An 18,230-nucleotide genomic window follows, 5' to 3' on the forward strand; every position below is an offset into this window, starting at 1 on the left:
AGGGAGATGAGGCTTCCTATTTCATGAGGCTAGTATTTTGGTGATTATGGTACTTTGCGATTTTCTGTAAAGCCGCTATGTTCTTTTTTTTTTAAATAATACTTGTTATTTTTGTCTGATTGTAAATGTAATATATGTTTACATGGAAAATATAAAGACGCATAAAGAGTAAAAGAAATCTCATAACCAGTGATAGGCCCTGTTAACGTTTTTGCTCATATCCATCCAGCTACTTCTTCCTCTGAAAATGTGTTTTTCTTTTACAAAATTGAGATAATGCTGTACTTACTGTTTTGCAACTGGCTTTTTTCCCTCAACGATTTATTGTGACCATTTTCTCATGTTATTAAATTTTCCACTGGAACATGATTTTTCACAGCTGGCTTAGTGTTCCATTACAGAGAACTATACTTGATTTAACATCTCCTGATGTTGGCAGATTGTTTGGTATCATAAAGCTACAGGAGCATCTTTCCGTGTAAATATTTATGCACATCTGATTATTTCCTTAGGATAAATTCCTAGAAGGGCAATTTCTGGGTCAATTGAATGTATTTTTTTAAGGCCTTTGGTACTTGATGCTGAATTGTTCTCCAGGAAGGAACTAGTTAACATCCTTCTAGCAGAGTATGGGAATGTTTATTTCTCTATATCCTAAGTGATACTGGTTATTAGGGTTTTAATATTATTATGATTTTAGCTATTTATTTATTTATTTATTTTTGTGAGGAGGATCGGCCCTGAGCTAACATCTGCCAATCCTCCTCTTTTTGCTGAGGAAGACTGGCCCTGGGCTAACATCCATGCCCATATTCCTCCACTTTCTATGGGATGCCACCACAGCATGGCTCGCCAAGCAGTGCATCCATGCGCGCCCGGGATCCGAACCGGTGAACCCCGGGCCGCCACAGCAGAGTGCACGAACTTAACCGCTTGCGCCACCAGGCTGGCCCCGTAGCTATTTATTTTTGAATAGGAAATGTGTTTACATGGTTAGAAGTCAAAAGTATACAGTGTAGTGTATTTCCTCTGTCCCCTAGCCACCTCATTTCCCACTCCGGCAAACACACGCTCTTTTTATATCAATAACATTTTATACACAGTGTTCAGCAGTGCACTCTTATCGAAACTCAATAATATCTTAAGATCATTCTTATATCAGTACATAAAGACTTTCCCCATTCCTTTTTTATGGCTATGTGGTATTCCATTATATGGATATAATAGTAATTTATTTAATTAGTGTTCTGTAGATCATATTTACGTTGTTTCCTGTCTTTTCCTATTTCAAACAATTCTGTGATGAGAAACTTTGCATATATGTTATTTTGCACATATCTATAGGATAAATGGTTATATATGTAGGATAAATTCCTAGAAGAGGAATTGTTGGGTCAATGGAGATATAGACATGTATATTAAAATATATATATATTGCTAAATTGCCCTCCATAATCATGAGACCAATTTACACTCTCCTAGCAACATATGAAAATGCCTATTAGCCCACTCATTTGCCATCTCAGTGTGCTATCAATTTCATTTTTCTTTGCCAATCTGATAGGTAAAAAATGGCATCTCAGTAGAGTTTAAATTTGCATTTTGCTGATCATGAATGAGGTTGAGCATCTTTTCATATGTTTAAGAGCCATTTGTATTTCCCATTAGAACTATTTATATCATTTGCTTATTTTCCTTTTGAATTATTGGTTGTCATTTTATTGATCTGTAGGAACTGTTCATAAAATAAAGAAATGAGCCTTTTGCCTATAACATGACTTGCTAATATTTTTTCCAGTTCAGTGTTTGTCTTTTGATATTGGTTTTTGCTATAAAGAAATTTTTTATTTTTATGTGGTCAAATTTATCAACCTTTTATGACTTTGGGGTTTTATGTCATAATTAGAAAGGTATTCGTCACTCCAACATCACTTTAGACTGTTCCTATAGTTTCTTTTAGTGCTCCTATAGTTTCATTTTTTGCATTAAGATTTTGATCCATTTGGAATTTCCTAATGAAAGGTTTATCATATACAGAGAACCAACGTTATTTTTCCTCAGTGGCCACCTACTTGTCCCAATACTTTTACTGAATAATCCCCATCTTTTCTCCAGTGATTTGAGATGCCACCTTTATGATTATTATTAATCCTTGCCAATTTGGTGGTAGAAAATGTAGCCCTTTTCTGCTTTCCTTTTCATATGTTTGGCTATCTATGTATGAATTAGCCATCTATTTCCCATATATCATTAGTGCACTTTTGTGAATTGTTATGTGCAGGATCACGCTCCTGTTTTCTTCTACCTTCGGGATTGTTTGTGGCTGAAGCTGTGTCTGATGCTGCTCTCTTCAGAGGGCTTTGAATATTTATTTCCTCACTTAATCCTCACAGCTTTACTCTAAAGTAGTTGAAAATGAAGCTGAAGTAGATGAAGCACATAGAGATCCAGTAACTTTCCCAATGTCATACAGTCTCTAGTAATAGAGTGCCTGTTAGCTGAAAAAAAATGCTTTGAAGATGCTAGTTTCTATTTATACCTTTAACGAGCTCCTTGTTCTGCAGGGAGTATCGCATTCAAGGCCTCACACTGAGGACACTTCACTGTGTTACGCCAATCGCTCTGCAGCCCTCTTCCACCTTGGTCAGCATGAAGTGAGTATCAGGATGCCTGGTGTGGTGGGAGATGATCTGTAGGGTTCAGTGGAGGACTGGACATTCGTCTCTGCTTCTACCTTAGAACACTAAAATTGGGCCATGCTGCAGTGGGTTGAATTGGAAGCAAAGTAATATCCTCCCCAACTTGTTCTTTCTCCTAATTCATTGTGGGGAAGTGTTGGTTGACAAGAAACAGTCACGGCACGTTCCACGGGGCCATGGACTACGTCCAGTGGTCAGCAGTGCTCAGAGTTGAGATCAGCGGTGAGATATGTTACTAATAATACTTCAAGTTCCAAGTGTCTGAAAACTATTTACTTGTTTGTTTGTCTTTAATAAGTAGAGCATGTGCAAGATTATCCTGCAACAATGTAGCTCACCCTCAATATGCATTTTGAGGGAGAAAGTGAAAGTGACACTGAAGCGCCTGTGTGTGCCCATGATGGGGGGCTCGGATGAGTGGCTTTCTTCTCATCCCCTAATTGAGGTCTAAGGACAAGCTCTAAAGTGCCATTTTAGTACATCCATTTCGCAATTCCACAGAAATTTAAATTATACCCTAGAGTTAAGAACTGTTTGAATAGTCACAAGTTCACACTTATTGCCCTTTGAACTACGAGAGAAGAGCAAGAATCTAACTCTAGGTCCCAAGCAAGAAAGTCCTGGATGACTGAAGACAACAAGTAAAAAAACTTGTGACTATGTAACCCTTTATAACTTCCCTGTATTGGTTGTTTCTGTTTCCCTTCTTGTAATAATGATTCCCATATAGTGAGCACACGCTGTGTTCCAGGCTCTCTTTTCAGCATTTTAGATGTATTACCTTATTTTCATCTTATTTCAACACTGTGAGGTGTTATTATCCCTGTTTTTCGGATGAGGAAACTAAGACACTGAGAAATTCAGTCACTTGCACAAGGTCGTACAGCTTGTAAGAGGCAGAGTCAGTAATGGAGTGCGTGTCTGTTTGGCTTCAAAGGCTGCCCTCTTAACCACCAAACTATAATTCTTCTAGCTGTAGGACTTTTTTCCTTAAAAACAGAAATATTTAATAAGGTAAACATAATAACTTCAGCGTATATTTCTAATCACGCAGTTAAAAGGTCACGTGGTAGAATATGATTTAAAGAAAGAAGCACATGATTGTAGTGGCTCCATTTTTAATAATCCTTAACTTTCCTGTAGATTTTTGTTAAGTCTTTCAGTAGACATTGAAGAGTAGGGACCAAGGGTCATTTTGGGGTTTCCTTTCTGTTTTCAGACATGTCTTAAAGACATCGTCAGAGCCCAGATGCACGGGTACCCAGAAAGATTGCAGCCCAAGATGATGTTGCGTAAGGCAGAGTGTCTGGTGCTCCTGGGGAGACTGCAGGAAGCAAGCCAGACCATCAGTGATCTTGAAAGTAACTTCACTGCCAAACCAACCCTAGCAGCTTCCCAGTTTCAGATTCTGCAGAGAACCCTCTGTTGTCTGAAAATGAAGGTACAAGAAAAGGAGAATCTCACAGAAACCATCTCAGCAGCTCTAACCAAAGCCTTTGCGGATATGGACCTAAGGGAAGAAAATGAACAAATTTCCAGTGCATCATCATCTGTCAGCTTATGCACAGACCCTTTAAAAGGCCGCTATCTGATTGCCACAAAAGGTATTCTCCCAGGAGAGCTCCTGGTGAAGGAGGACGCTTTTGTGAGTGTCCTTAACCCAGGAGAAATGCCACCACTACATCATGGCCTAGAGAGCAAGTGGGATACCAGAGTTACCAATGGGGACTTTTACTGTCACCGATGTTTGAAGCACACTTTGGCTCCAGTTCCTTGTGATGGGTGCAGCTATGCCAAGTATTGCAGCCAAGAGTGCATGCAGCAGGCCTGGGATCTCTACCACAGTGTAGAGTGCTCTCTAGGGGGGCTGCTTCTCACACTGGGTGTCTTTTGCCACATTGCCCTGAGGTCGACTCTTTTAGCTAGATTTGAGGATGCTGGCAAAGTCATAAGGAATCTTTGTGGCGAGATTAGTAACAAGGACACCTGTTTACCTGAAAGCAAGAATCTGGTGCAAACACTCAGTTGTGACCTGGGAGGGGAGAGTGAGAAAAATGGCAAAACAGTTGAGAACCCGATTCCCGGGTGTGATATTAATGGAAAGTATGAAAGTAATTATTATGCTGTCTTCAACCTTTTGCCCCATACTGAAAACCATAGCCCAGAGCACAAATTCCTCTGTGCTCTGAGTGTTTCTGCACTGTGCAGGCAGCTCGAAGCAGCCAGTTCACAGGCCCTCACAACAGGTCCGACATCCTCTAAGCTGAAAGCAGCAGTGGCTCCTGCGTTGGGTCCAGAGTTGACTCTTTGGGGAGTGGCCATGCTGAGACACATGTTACAGCTGCAGTGTAATGCGCAGGCAATAACTACCATACAGCAAACAGGTAAGAGGGAAACTTTTTTTTCTGCCTTACAGTATTGTTCTTGATATAGCTAATGTTTGGGGAGAAAGAACTGTAGAGGAAAACAGTAGCGTTCAAACAAATCAGTGAGCTAATGGGAAAACACAGCTGTCTTGAATTGTCATGATTGTGCCATTGAGAAGCTGTGTGACCTTAACAAATTATTTGATCCCACTCTGCCTCAGTTTTCTCATCTGTGAAATGGGTAGTTTAAACCCACCTAAATTTACGGAGTTGTGAAGATGATGTGTTTGTAAAAATACTTTAACGTTAAAAACTCTATGGGCCGGCCCCGTGGCTTAGCGGTTAAGCGTGCGCACTCCGCTACTGGCGGCCCAGGTTCAGATCCCGGGCGCGCACCGACGCACCGCTTCTCCGGCCGTGCTGAGGCCGCGTCCCACATACAGCAACTAGAAGGACGTGCAGCTATGACATACAACTATCTACTGGGACTTTGGGGGGAAAATAAATAAATAAATAAAATCTTTAAAAAAAAATAAAATAAAATAAAAAAATAAATTTCCAGCAGAGGAGTCTGGCCCAGCACAGCTTTTCACACAATACTACTATAAGCTGTTGGCCAGCCTGTGCTTGGGCTGTCCTTTGGTCAGGTGGCCGGATAATCTAGGGGCCGCCTCTCGGAACAGACCAGCCTCAAGCTGCTCTCCTGAACCAGATCCTCTAGATAAGGCTGTTCCAGGCAGATGGAGAGGATGGATGTGCCCAGCATTGTCAGTGACGTCTCTAATATGACTGTACTGACAACAGATATTGTTATTAGAAAAGAAATAGCTTCCAGTATTTCTACTGTATTATCTCCATTTTAGCAGATAATGTCTTTCAATTCAATCAGTTCATTATACTTTTCTCAATTTTCTAATTAACTCGAGGGGAGAAATTAGGTATTAACTAAACCTAGGATGTATAGACAGATTAATATTAAATGTGGCTTAACTAAACCATACGTGCTTAGCTCTTCTGATCTTCTCACATTAGGTAATCTAGAATTTTATCAACCTTTTATTTGTACATTTTTATCTTTAGTTTTAATTCAGCTGCCAAGTTATATGGTGTATATTTGTTTCGCTAGAGGTGTCTTTGGGCAAGACTCTTCCCCATCCTGAAACACATGGAACATCCAGAAATAGCCTTGGCTTCATCCCGTGGTAGTAGAGAATCACATTGCAAGCTAGTCTCCGTTTTCTTCTCTGCCTTCTTTTGCTTTTTTGAGCCATTGCTACCTCTAAAATACATCTGTTGAGTGTTTTTCCAGAATTATGTTTTTCCTTAGGTACATTCACTGACATTTTAAAACATTGTTTTCATTTTGTGTTATTTTTCTGAATATAAAAAGTAGTATATGGGGCTGTCAGATTGTAATGGGAGAATGTTACCAACTCTTGATTCTGTTGTGTCTTGCCTCTAAAGTACTTAATAGAACATACAAAAAAGATACAAATGTCAGTAGCTCTGAAAACTATGGAAACTATTGTCCGGGTAAACAATAGCAGTGACCACTAACTCATGCTGAATCCCTGAGGCAGAATGGCAGAGCCATATGGAGAAAGAAGGTGTTTTCCATCCACCTGCCTCCACTGGCCTACCGCTTACAGTCAAAGAATCTTAGCCTAAATGTTTTTGCTCCATGTGCATGACATTTCATTACAGTCAGTTTTTTATTTGCATAGAGAGTTTTGGGTAAAATTTTTCGAAAGTTGTTAAGAGTGAATTTTTGGATAAGAGTATGTATAGCCAGGAAGACCTGTATTTGCTGTTGCTAATGAGGATTAGAGAAATAGATACGTAGCATAATACTGGCTATCAGAGGTGATGGAAAGAGGATTGGAGACTCTGGCTTCATCTATAAGGTTCTAATATTTTATACATAATTTATTCTCATTTATATGATGTTTTAAAAATATACACAGGAAAAAAACTAAAAACAAAAAAACTTAATGGTGATTAATTCTGAAAGTGGAAAGATGATTACTGTTTTCTTCTTTGAACTTTTCTATATTTTTTTAAAGACAATTATTCATACCTTGGTAATATTATTCTGGTAAGTTTAAAATGGGTTGTGTACCTTTCCCATCACTCTAGGGAAAAGATATTTAAAAAAAAAAAAAATAGTTCGGGGCCGGCCCAGTGGCTTAGTGGTTAAATTTGTGTGCTCTGATTTGGTGGCCCGGGGTTTGTAGTTTTGAATCCCGGGCTCGGACTGACACACGGCTCATCAAGCCATGCTGTGGCGGCAACCCACATACAAAATAGAGGAAGATGAGCACAGATGTTAGCTCAGGGCCAATCATCCTCACCAGAAAAAAAAAAAAATTCACAGAGCAAAAAGTAGGAAGATGATGAAAATGAGTCTATAATAGTAAATACAAATGGGCTAAAATCTATGAAACAAATCTTTCAAAAAGGGCCAAAAAAATTCAAATCCAATTGTATTCTGTTTATAAAAGTGACAGCTATAACAAAACAACACAATGTTTGGACAAAACATGTCAGAATCACAAGCACATCAGGGTATTAGTAATCATATGAAACAGTGAACTCAAGGTAAGACATCTAGAAAAACAGAGACAACATTTTATTTTTATAAAGGAGACTCTCCATGCTGAGATATATCATCAGCCTTAGCTCTCATAAACATAGAGATTGTGTCTATAAAACAAAATGGTTAAGTGTATAAGAAGAAACTGGCAAAAACCCCATAGTTGTGAGAAACTTTAATATACCTACCACTCTGACTCTGATTTAATATATTAAAAATAAGGATCTAGAAACCAAGATATAATAAACTAGGAGATTCAGTAATTATATCTATCAAAACTTGTGTACTATAGACCAGAGTTCAGCAAACTTTTTCTGTAAAGGGCCAGATAGCAAATATTTTGGGCTTTGCAGGCCATATGGTCTCTTTTGCAACTACTCAACAGCCATTGCAGCATGAAAGCAACCACAGACAATATCCAAACAAATGAGCATGGCTGGTTCCAATAAAACTTTATTGTGGGCACTGAAAATTGAATTTCTTATAATTTTTCACATCATGAGAATTATTCTTTTCATTTTTTTTCAACTGCTTAAAAATGTAAAAACCATGCTTAGACCCATCTGTACAAAAATAGGCAGCAGGCAGGATTTGGTCCACAGATTACAGTTTACAGACTCCTGATTCAAAGATTTGGCAAATCTAATTAAGAAATCTATTTAGGAAAAAACTCCACAAAATTAAGAACAATGAAGGCGATATAGCCAAAAATATAAATTCATTTAAAAATTTTAAACATGGGCCGGCCCCGTGGCTTGGCAGTTAAGTGCGTGCGCTCCGCTACTGGCGGCCTGGGTTCGGATCCCGGGCGCGCACCAACGCACCGCTTCTCCAGCCATGCTGCGGCCGTGTCCCACATACAGCCACTAGAAGGATGTGCAGCTATGACACAACTGTTTACTGGGGCTTTGGGGGAAAGAAAAGGAGGAGGATTGGCAATAGATGTTAGCTCAGAGCCGGTCTTCCTCAGCAAAAAGAGGAGGATTGTCATGGATGTTAGCTCAGGGCTGACCTTCCTCACAAAAAAATAAATAAATAAAAATTTTAAACAAATACTTAATACAATTTTAGACTATTGAATTTGAAAATATTAAGTAGACAACTTTGTAAAAAAATATAAATTGCCTAAATTTTCCCAGAAGGAGGAAAACACTTCAAAACTCCAGTAATTGTGGAGGAAATTGAAGAAGTTATCAAAATATTTCCATAAAAACAAGAAACACCCACTCTTTTCCATGTGAGTTCTTTAAATCTTAGGAACATATTTAGCCATGTTTTAAAAAAATAAAAAATATCTTTCAAGGAACAGATCGTTTTTATACAATATGAATTGTTCAGGGCATGGGAGAACCTAGAACCCTTTCCCACTCATTTTGCAAAGCCAAGAATAAAAACTAGAGAGCAGTCTCTTTTGTGAATATAGATGTAGAAACCCTGAATAAATCACTGCCATATCACATCCAGCAGTTTATTAAAGGAATAATAATATACGACCAAGTAGGGTTTCCTCCAGAAATGTAAGGATATTTTAATTTGTGGGGATATAAAAGAAGGCTTGGATAAATGCAGAGATATGCCATAGTCTTAGATGCAAAGACTGGAAACTATAAAAATGGCAGTTCCCCCACATTAGCCTAATTGGTGTAATGTAGTTTCAAACAGAATCACAATTGGATTTTTCTTGGAATTTAATAATGATTCTGAAGTTCATCTTGAATAAGTGGGTGAGAATAGCCATTTTGTTTTAAAGAATAGTGAAGGGGCTTGGTACTATCAGCATTAAGCTACAATAATTAAAAACATTATGGTACTGATATGATAGCCTCTCAAAAGTAATAGCTTCTGTCTTCAAATCATTACAAAGTTAAGTATTAAAAAAATTAAACCATAAAATAGAAAAAGGTAAGTGAACATTTATATAGTCTTAGGGTGAGAGAATCTTTCTAAAAATATATAATACCAAATTTAGGTAATTAAAAGATAGCTAGTGTGGGAGATCAAGATTTGGCCACCCTGAAATGTATCTCTTTACCTTGATTGTTTTCTCTGAGGGACATTTGACCTCCCCCACTAACTGCCTAAAGAATTTGACATGGTGGCTCCTTCCTGGAACAGATCTTCTGTCATGATGGCTGTAATGATAATGTAAAATAGATGTTACAATGGGAGGGGCACCCAAGCCCCTTTTATCAAAAAACTCTCTCTCTCCCTGACCACATTATCTATAGATGATCCTGAAAAGAATTGTCTTCTTGCCCTCTGAAGCCCCAGACCACTACCCATCCCCAACACCTTCCTCTCCTTTAGCTACAATACTTAAGCAAGCAGCTTAGACAGAGGGACGAGTTGCTCATTGCTGAGTTTCTCCCATGTATACGTGTTATTAAACTTGGTATTATTTTCTCCTGCTAACCTGTCTTGTTGATTATTTGGCCAGCCATAAGAACCTTAAGGGAAAGGGCAGAGGGGAATTCTCCCTCTCTCCCCCCACTAGATTTAACCTAAATACCAAATATCAAAAACACTATAACCAGTAAAGAAGACAGAGAAATGTAGGTGAAAAGGGTCCTTGAAGGAATGGAAACACTGGACTGGGAGACAGCAGACCTGAGTTCCCATTCCACTCACTCTCAGTATGGACTTGGTCAGGTTACCTAACCTCTGTGTGTTTCAGTATTCTCATATGGATCATGAGAGAACTGGATGAACCTCTAGACCACAACAATTTCTCCCATCCCTTTGTGTTTGCCCCTTTGTGACTTGACATTGCTTTTTCTACCAACAAGAGTTGGAGTCTCGTGGCTGGCCCAGTAGCATAGTGGTTAGGTTCCTGTACTCCACTTCGGTGGCCCAGCGTTCACAGGTTTGGATCCTGGGTGCAGACCTACACACTGCTTATGGAGCCATGCTATGATGGTGTCCCACATACAAAATAGAGGAAGATTGGCACAAATGTTAGCTCAGGGCCAATCTTCCTCACCAAAAAGAAAAAGAGTTGGAGTCTCTTTCCCCTGCCCTTGAATCTAGGCCAGCCCTATTACTTGCTCTGACCAGTAGAATGCAGTAGAAGTGACATTATGTCACTTTTGAGTCTAAGCCTTAAGAGATCTTGCAGCTTCTGTTGTCACCTCCTTTTTTTTTATGTGAGGAAGATCAGCCCTGAGCTAACATCCATGACAATCCTCCTCTTTTTGCTGAGGAAGACCGGCTCTGAGCTAACATCTATTGCCAATCCTCCTCCTTTTTCCCCCCCAAAGCCCCAGTAGATAGTTGTATGTCATAGTTGCACATCCTTCTAGTTGCTGTATGTGGGACGTGGCCTCAGCATGGCCGGAGAAGTGGTGCGTTGGTGCGCACCCGGGATCCGAACCCAGGCCGCCAGTAGCGTAACCGGGCTGGCCCCTGTCACCTTAAAACAATGGTGTGGCCTTGTGAACAAGCCTGGGCTAGCCTCCTTGAGGATAAAAGACCATGTGCCAGATGAATGCAATCACATGAGTAATCCCAGGCAAGACCAGCAGAAAAAACAGTCAGCTGAGCTCAGGCAAAGTTGCTGGCATGCAACATTATAAGCAAATGAATCAGTTGTTGTTTTAGCACTCCCCACCTCCAAAAACCCATAAGCAAAAATTAAAATGTGAATGACAAAATGAGAGAACATTTCTAGCAACTATACAACTCTTAAAATCAACTTGTGAAAATACGCATAGGGATGAAAATGTTCTAAAACTGGATTGTGATAATGGTTGCACAACTTATGTAAATTTCTTTAAAAAATCATTGAATTAGTACACTCAAAACAGGTGAATTTTATGATAGATAAATTACATCTCAATAAAGTTGTTAAAAATTATACATAAGCAAGCACTTGATTAAAGTAGTAATAAAGATCATATCTAACCTCTCTAGTAATTAAAACAAAATACTATTTTTTTACCTATCAGATTGGCAGAGTTGCTTTGTTTATTTTTTTTTTTAATTATAATATACATTTTAGGTTAGCGTGTAAAGAAATGGCCATGACATGTTATTTGAAAGAAGTAACTTACACATCACTGTGTGCACCATGTTGCCAATTATGTTAAAAATTCCATACATAAAGCTAGAAAGAAGACTGCAAGAAAATGCACCAAAATCTTATAGCTGGCTGATAGGATTATAGATGACTGTTATTTTTCTCTATAATTTTCAGTTTTTAAATTTTTCTATCATATAATCCTTTTGTAATTTTAGTTTTTATAATAGTAAAAATAATTCAAATGATAACATTTTTTAATATGAACATTTTTAAGGCACTTGATACATATTGCAAAATTGCCCTCCAGGAAAGTTGTACCAGTTACACGCCCACGAGCAATGTTCACTTTCATTTTTGAATTCAATCCAATTTTGTTTTAGTCTGCTCATATTTCTAATCTTGTTGTATCCCTTTTTATTATTTCTTTGGGGTTCCAACACCTCCTAGTTTAGTGTTCTCATTGAATTTCATTAGCAGCTGTTTCATTAGTAGCACAGAAGAAGGATTAAAGTGTTAACCAGGATAGACTTTGACAAAAACCTATAAAAATGTGTGTTATTATGTTTGCATAAATGCTATTTAATCAAAGTTCCTCAGAAACCTTTCTTTGCTACTTACCTTAAGGGACAGAACTGGCCACTGATGATATTCTAGACCTTGGGGTGTGTAGTCCTGTCTCAGTGGGAATGGCACATTCGAGATGTATCTGGATTCATGTCATAACGAGGCTTAATGAAGTTCCACGTAGGTTCAGATCCATTCACTGCCCTTTACTTTCACTCCAGCAAGGAACCCACCTTTAGTTTGGGCCCTTGATTACATGGTATACACACAGATTTCTTGTGTTGTGAAATATCTTCCAGAATAGGTATATTCTGGAAGAATTGTGAATGCATCTTTTTTTCTGTACTTGAATCCCATTTTAAATGCACTGAGGATATGACCAAGGTAGACTTTTGGTAAAATAAAGAGTCACTCCCTCCTTTTTTCTTTTGTTTTATGGACAAAATGTCACATATTAAATTTGGTTAATTAGGTACATGCATATTCCCACTTTCTGTTATCTCTACTAATAGATGACTAATGCAAAATATTGAATAATTTTTTAAGTCAATACTTAATTTTTTAGAAATAATTAGAGAGAAACTCAGCTCGGACATAAATACCCCACTCAGTTCCTGGGCCTTCTTCTGTTAGAGGATAATCTATAAATAATTCACGAAGCTGACATTACTCACTGTATTGTGATCATTTTTTCTGGGAAAATTTTAGCAACTGTTCTAATATAGATTGCCAGTTATCAGTAGTTGGGAATGCAAGTCAACTTTTAATTATGCAGAGGCTGATTATTCAGACTACAAACTGTTCATGCCCTGTACTGCTCCTTCCTGCTGCCTACCTTTTAGCATTTTCACTGCTCATTAGTGCATCTACCAGAAAGTAGGCCTTAGACAAGGGAGGAGAAAGGAGAGGAAACTAAAATCAGATAAGCACCAAGGAGAAGCTCTGATGAAAGATTTCAATACAATTTGTAGAATTGTTGACTAAAATTGAGTCATTTGGATTCCCTGTGAATTTTGTTTACTTCTTCTCTTCTTGTCCTCCATAGCAACAGATAACAGAATTTTCTGCAGAGAGACATTATTCCTATATTTAATGTTTTCCTTTCTAGAACATTTTCACATGCTGGTTCATATTTTCTTTATTCATTATGTTTGTACCTAAACTGCTTTATCTCTTTGGTAATTGGTGTATTGAGATTCCTGGCATCTTATACAGTGGTACCAAAATTATCTGATGGTTTTTCGGTTTTCCAGAAAACTGAAGGTTTCTCTTTAAGTACCAGTATTTTTCATATTTTAACCAGTTTTGTTGGAAATATGATTTCCTCATGCTTAAACCGAGGCTACTGAACGCAGTTTAAGTGTTTCTGGATGCCCAAGGCTCTCTCTGTTGTGCATACTCCTAAGATATGTATGGCTGTCACAAAAACCTGTGAGAGCATGCTGTCAGTTTAGGAATCCCTGGTTAAGTATGCTATAGTCATAGTAAAACTTGAGTGGTGCTAATGTTTTTGTCTGCCCTAGGGCTGTTGTTATATAAGTTTTCTGCCTCCTTCTCCAGTCTGTCACCTGTCTCTTTTGCAACTTTCAGAAAACTTGCCTCTTATTAGTTCTGTTTCTGGACTGTTATAGGCTGAGAGACTGAAGAACCAAGCCATTTAGATCTGTGGCTAAGATAAGAGCGAGAAGGCCTGCACAAGAGTACAAAGATTCATATATGAATATAAGTGCATGAGCTTTGGTGCAGAAATAGCCTCATTGCTTAGAGGCCTTTTTCTTCTCTCCTTCCTAATTTTCAATCGTGTAGTTAAATTGCTGGTTAATTGTGTTTCAAAGAAGAGATTGTTTGGGACATGAGAGTGTCTCGAATAGGGCTAGTCCAGAGAGTTTTTTTCAATAACTACTGCTGCTGGATTTCCCATAAAGTTGGGACAAAGGGCAGAATGAACAGGTAAACATAAGGAATATTGATTTTTAAAAATATATTATAAACCTATTTAGTTTGGGATAGTAATTAGATTATTTGTTCTATTAACCAATCAAAGATCAGTTAAACCAAAGCATTTGGACTATAAAAAAGTCTTTGGGAAATAACCTCAACAGGTAGTCTGGTTTCTGTGTCCTCTGAACATTATGAAACTGTCTATCTAGAAAGCTCCCTACTGATAATTCCTTTTTTATTATTTTTTATAAATTCTAATCTCTGGGTTTTTTGTGGTATTGAGACACAGTGGTTAGGTTCCAGGATTCTGGTGGACTTTTTCTGTATTCGTTCGCTTTGCTTCCTGGGGACCAGAGTTTGCTGTGAGTCATGTTCCATCTGATTTATGTTGGATCCGGCTGTGGAGCTATGACTCAGATGGGCTACAGGCCTGATTGCCCAGCTCATCTTCTGAGGAACGGATGGCGAGGCCAGGATTAATGTCCTGACACATTTTTCCTTTTTCCTCTTGCGCTTTCAGGATCTAAAGAGGACATCATTACCGACTGCAGGCAGGTACGCCTTGCCACAGGCCTCTTCCCTGTTGTCAGTCTCCTGAACCATTCCTGCAGCCCCAACACCAGTGTGTCTTTCGTTGGCACTGTCGCCACCATTCGGGCATCACAGCAGATTAGAAAAGGGCAAGAGATTCTCCACTGCTATGGTGAGCCATCCCTCCTCAGTGCTGCCCACCTTCTCCAGCAAAAAAGGGACAGGGTGAGTTAGAATGAGCAGACCATGGGGCAAGTGCCTTCACCTGTCCAGGATTTGTTTCCTGGAAGAGGCAGTGCACATTTAAGCAAAAAAAAAGGCCTCCTTACTAGGCCCCATTGTGTCGAAACTATCATGTATCTCACTGCTTAACCCCCATAAACTTCCTGTTCCAAAAATGGAGTAGGAACGACTTTTGGCTTCTTGCTCCTCCTGTCCCTGCAACTTGGAAGCTTATTTCTGTGTCTAGTTCCACAAATGTTTGAGTAAAGGGTACCTGTCACAGGATCAGTAGTTGACCAGACCCTCTGCTAACCTAAAGTTCTTGAAGTAGTGCTTCACTCTCGCGCTTTAAATATTGGCCAAGTGTGTTCTCTCGCAGGGCCTCATGAGAGCAGGATGGGTGTTGCTGAGAGGCAGCGGAAGCTGAGGTCTCAGTATTTCTTTGACTGCACCTGCCCAGCTTGTCAACATGAGAAGCACAGAGCCACGGCAGGGCCCAGGTGGGAAGCATTCTGTTGTCGCAGTTGCAGAGCGCTCATGCAGGTGAATCTCTCTTCTCCTTTCTCTTCTCCACTTCCCCTGCCAGTCAGTTGTCCAGCCCAAAGGCCACAAATCTTTAGGAGGAAGCCATCAGGGCGTATAGGTGCTGAGAGCAGTACTCTCTCTTCCCTTTCAGCCCATCTTCCCCACACATTGATTACCCCTCCACAGGAACTGCAGGGAAAGATTGAATTTAGAAATCTTTCTCTTGCAAAATAACAGAAAATCCAACCTAAACTGATTTAAGCAGGAAAAAAAAGAGTGAGAATTTATTTGCTCAAGTAAATCACTAAAAGGTCCCAGGAAGGGAGTACTTCAGATACAACTTGATCCAGGGGCTCAGATAATGTCACCGAGATCCCATTTTTCTGTCTGCCTCCCTCAGTTCCATTTTCTCTGTTAGCCCTTCCCTCTTGTGGGGGTAAGACAGCTGCCAGCAGCTCCAGCCTCATATCCTCCCAGTCCAGGAGGATAAAACCATGTGCTACTCTAACAGCAGGCTGGGCAAAAATTTTGTTGTGTTTCGTTGACCCCATACCTGTGGCTGGAGGAAAATCAAGAGTCACATAGTTTTCCTCCGGCCATTTGGGCCCGAGGAATGGGCCAGATCTGAGCCACGTGCCCACCCTCTTAGCGTCCAGGTACTGACTATGGGAGGGTGGGAGAGGATCCTCAGGAGAAATCAGGTTACTACTGCCGAATAGATACAGGTGTCTGAAAAACAACAAATGTCCACCTCAGAGATTTTCTCCTCTGCCAGAGGATACAGTTTTCTTAGGGAACCATAAATGGAATGTAGAGCTGGCTGTGTGGGAAAGCTGAAGTGTAAATCCTGGGTCATATGTAGGGAGGCCTCACCTTGCATCTTTTCCTGTTGGTTTTTTTATGGCTTTTTCATAACCACTAGAAATGTGTCTGTCATCCAAAGTCCTGGCTCCAAAGAGAGCTAAGAGAGGGGTTGTAAAGACGGAAATAAATTGTGGACTATACCAGTTTAAATTTGGTTGCAAAAATTAAATCCCAGGGTGGGATCGGCTGCTGCTTTCCTTAGATTTGCTGTTGTCAAGCCAGGTTCAGTCAGGCTTTGGTCATGGTGTTATTGCAGGAGTCTCTTTCCCCCATAGGGTCAGAAGCTATGGCGCGATCCTATAATGTAATAAGCACGTGCAGTGTTGCTAACCAACTCTGGTACAGGAATAAAGACAAAACTGACTTCCACAGGGTGATGATGTGCTGAGCTGTGGCAACACATCTTGTATGGAATCAGTCAGCAGGGATCATCTAGTCTCTCGGTTACAAGACCTTCAACAGCAGGTTGGGATGGCCCGGAAGCTTCTCAGAAATGGCAAGCTAGGTGAGACTGGCTCCCTGCTTTGGTCCTCCAGCCCCTTTTCCTTTATTCATCCTGAGATCACCTTGGACTCACAGATACTCAGTGATGATTGAAGAACTGAATTGAATTATCCCCACGCCAGCCACAAGATGGCTGTGTAGGCCAGTGAGACCAAACCCCAACCAGCTCAGTTTGGTGTCCTTGCAAAAGGGCCAGATGACTGAAGCTGTTGTTCTCTTGTGCATCAGATAGCTGAGTTCAAGTCCCCCATGACGACTAAAGGGTTATCTCTGACATCCACGATCTGTGTGCAGATCCAGAAGTTCAGTGTCATTTATTTTAGTTCCAGAACCTAGTGACCTAATTTCCTAGAGAGGTTGTTCTGCCCCCATCAGAGCCTCATCTCTCTTCTAGAGAGCGGTGGGACAGGTGCCCAATGGATATAAGTATCCTGCTTTTTCCAGAGAGGGAGTTGTGCAACTCCTCATTACCCTTGAACACTCTGCCTTAGAGCTTGACGTTGTGGGAAGTTATTTACCCTACTTGATGAAAAGTCAACCTTTAGCTTAGATTTCTGAGTCAAGAGAAAAAATGGCCATAAATGAAATGTAGTCGTCCCACTTCAAACTAAAGTTGGGAACACAGAGTAAATGTGGGGAGGCCTCATCTAGCACCTTTTTCTATTCAAAGAGAAAACATAAGAGAACACCAGCTTTTTTTTTTTTTTTTAATTTTCTTCTTTCTTTTTTTGTGAGGAAGATCAGCCCTGAGCTAACATCTGCCAGTCCTCCTCTTTTTGCTGAGGAAGACTGGCCCTGAGCTAACATCCGTGCCCACCTTCCTCTACTTTATGTGGGAGGCGGCCTCAGCATGGCCTGACAAGCGGTGCGTCGGTGTGCGCCCGGGATCCGAACCCGGGCCGCCAGCAGTGGAGCGCGTGCACTTAACCGCTATGCCACGGGGCCGGCCCCAGAACAACAGCTTTATTGGAACAAACATCATGGGTTGGTCACAACCCAAGGAGACATTGTGGGGTTTCCACATTCAGCCCAGCCAATGTAGAATTTAAGAGCCAAGTTCTCATTTCTAGGACTAGGTTTGTGTCTGTAATGAGGCCACTTTCCTTTGAATTGATAGAGCAAGCCATTCAGCTGTTGTTGGGGTGCCAGCAGGATGCTGAGAGCTTCCTGTCAGCAGAACACAGCGTGGTGGGAGAAATCGAGGATGACCTGGCCCAGGCCTACGCTGCCTTAGGTATGACGTGTCTTCATTTTCTGCTCCAAGAGACAAGTCTGCCTTGTGTGTTTGGTCATGACCCTGGCCTCATCTGGTTGGTTATCTCAGTCTTTCAACTGAGGCTGCTCTCCCTTCCATTTAGCTTTCCTAACCCTGAAAATGTTCATCCAAAGTTTATTGTGGTTCT

General features: G+C 40.2%; 1 protein-coding gene across 5 annotated transcripts in view; it reads left to right on the top strand.

The window, feature by feature from the left end:
* The window catches only part of SMYD4 (SET and MYND domain containing 4), a 43,125-nt gene that overhangs the window by 21,885 nt on the left and 3,010 nt on the right, over positions 1-18,230 (top strand). For 4 of the 5 annotated variants that reach the window (XM_004433305.3, XM_087440653.1, XM_087440652.1 and 1 more), the window contains 6 exons: positions 2,565-2,654; positions 3,919-5,083; positions 14,702-14,884; positions 15,314-15,477; positions 16,696-16,828; positions 17,945-18,061. In XM_004433305.3, the coding sequence (XP_004433362.1) occupies positions 2,565-2,654; positions 3,919-5,083; positions 14,702-14,884; positions 15,314-15,477; positions 16,696-16,828; positions 17,945-18,061 (1,852 nt within the window). The remainder of the gene's footprint in view (positions 1-2,564; positions 2,655-3,918; positions 5,084-14,701; positions 14,885-15,313; positions 15,478-16,695; positions 16,829-17,944; positions 18,062-18,230) is intronic. The other variant, XM_087440650.1, reaches the window with a different exon arrangement.

This window comes from Ceratotherium simum, chromosome 16 (genome assembly GCF_057802395.1).
Source record: "Ceratotherium simum simum isolate JZ-2026a chromosome 16, ASM5780239v1, whole genome shotgun sequence".
NCBI lineage: Eukaryota > Metazoa > Chordata > Mammalia > Perissodactyla > Rhinocerotidae > Ceratotherium > Ceratotherium simum.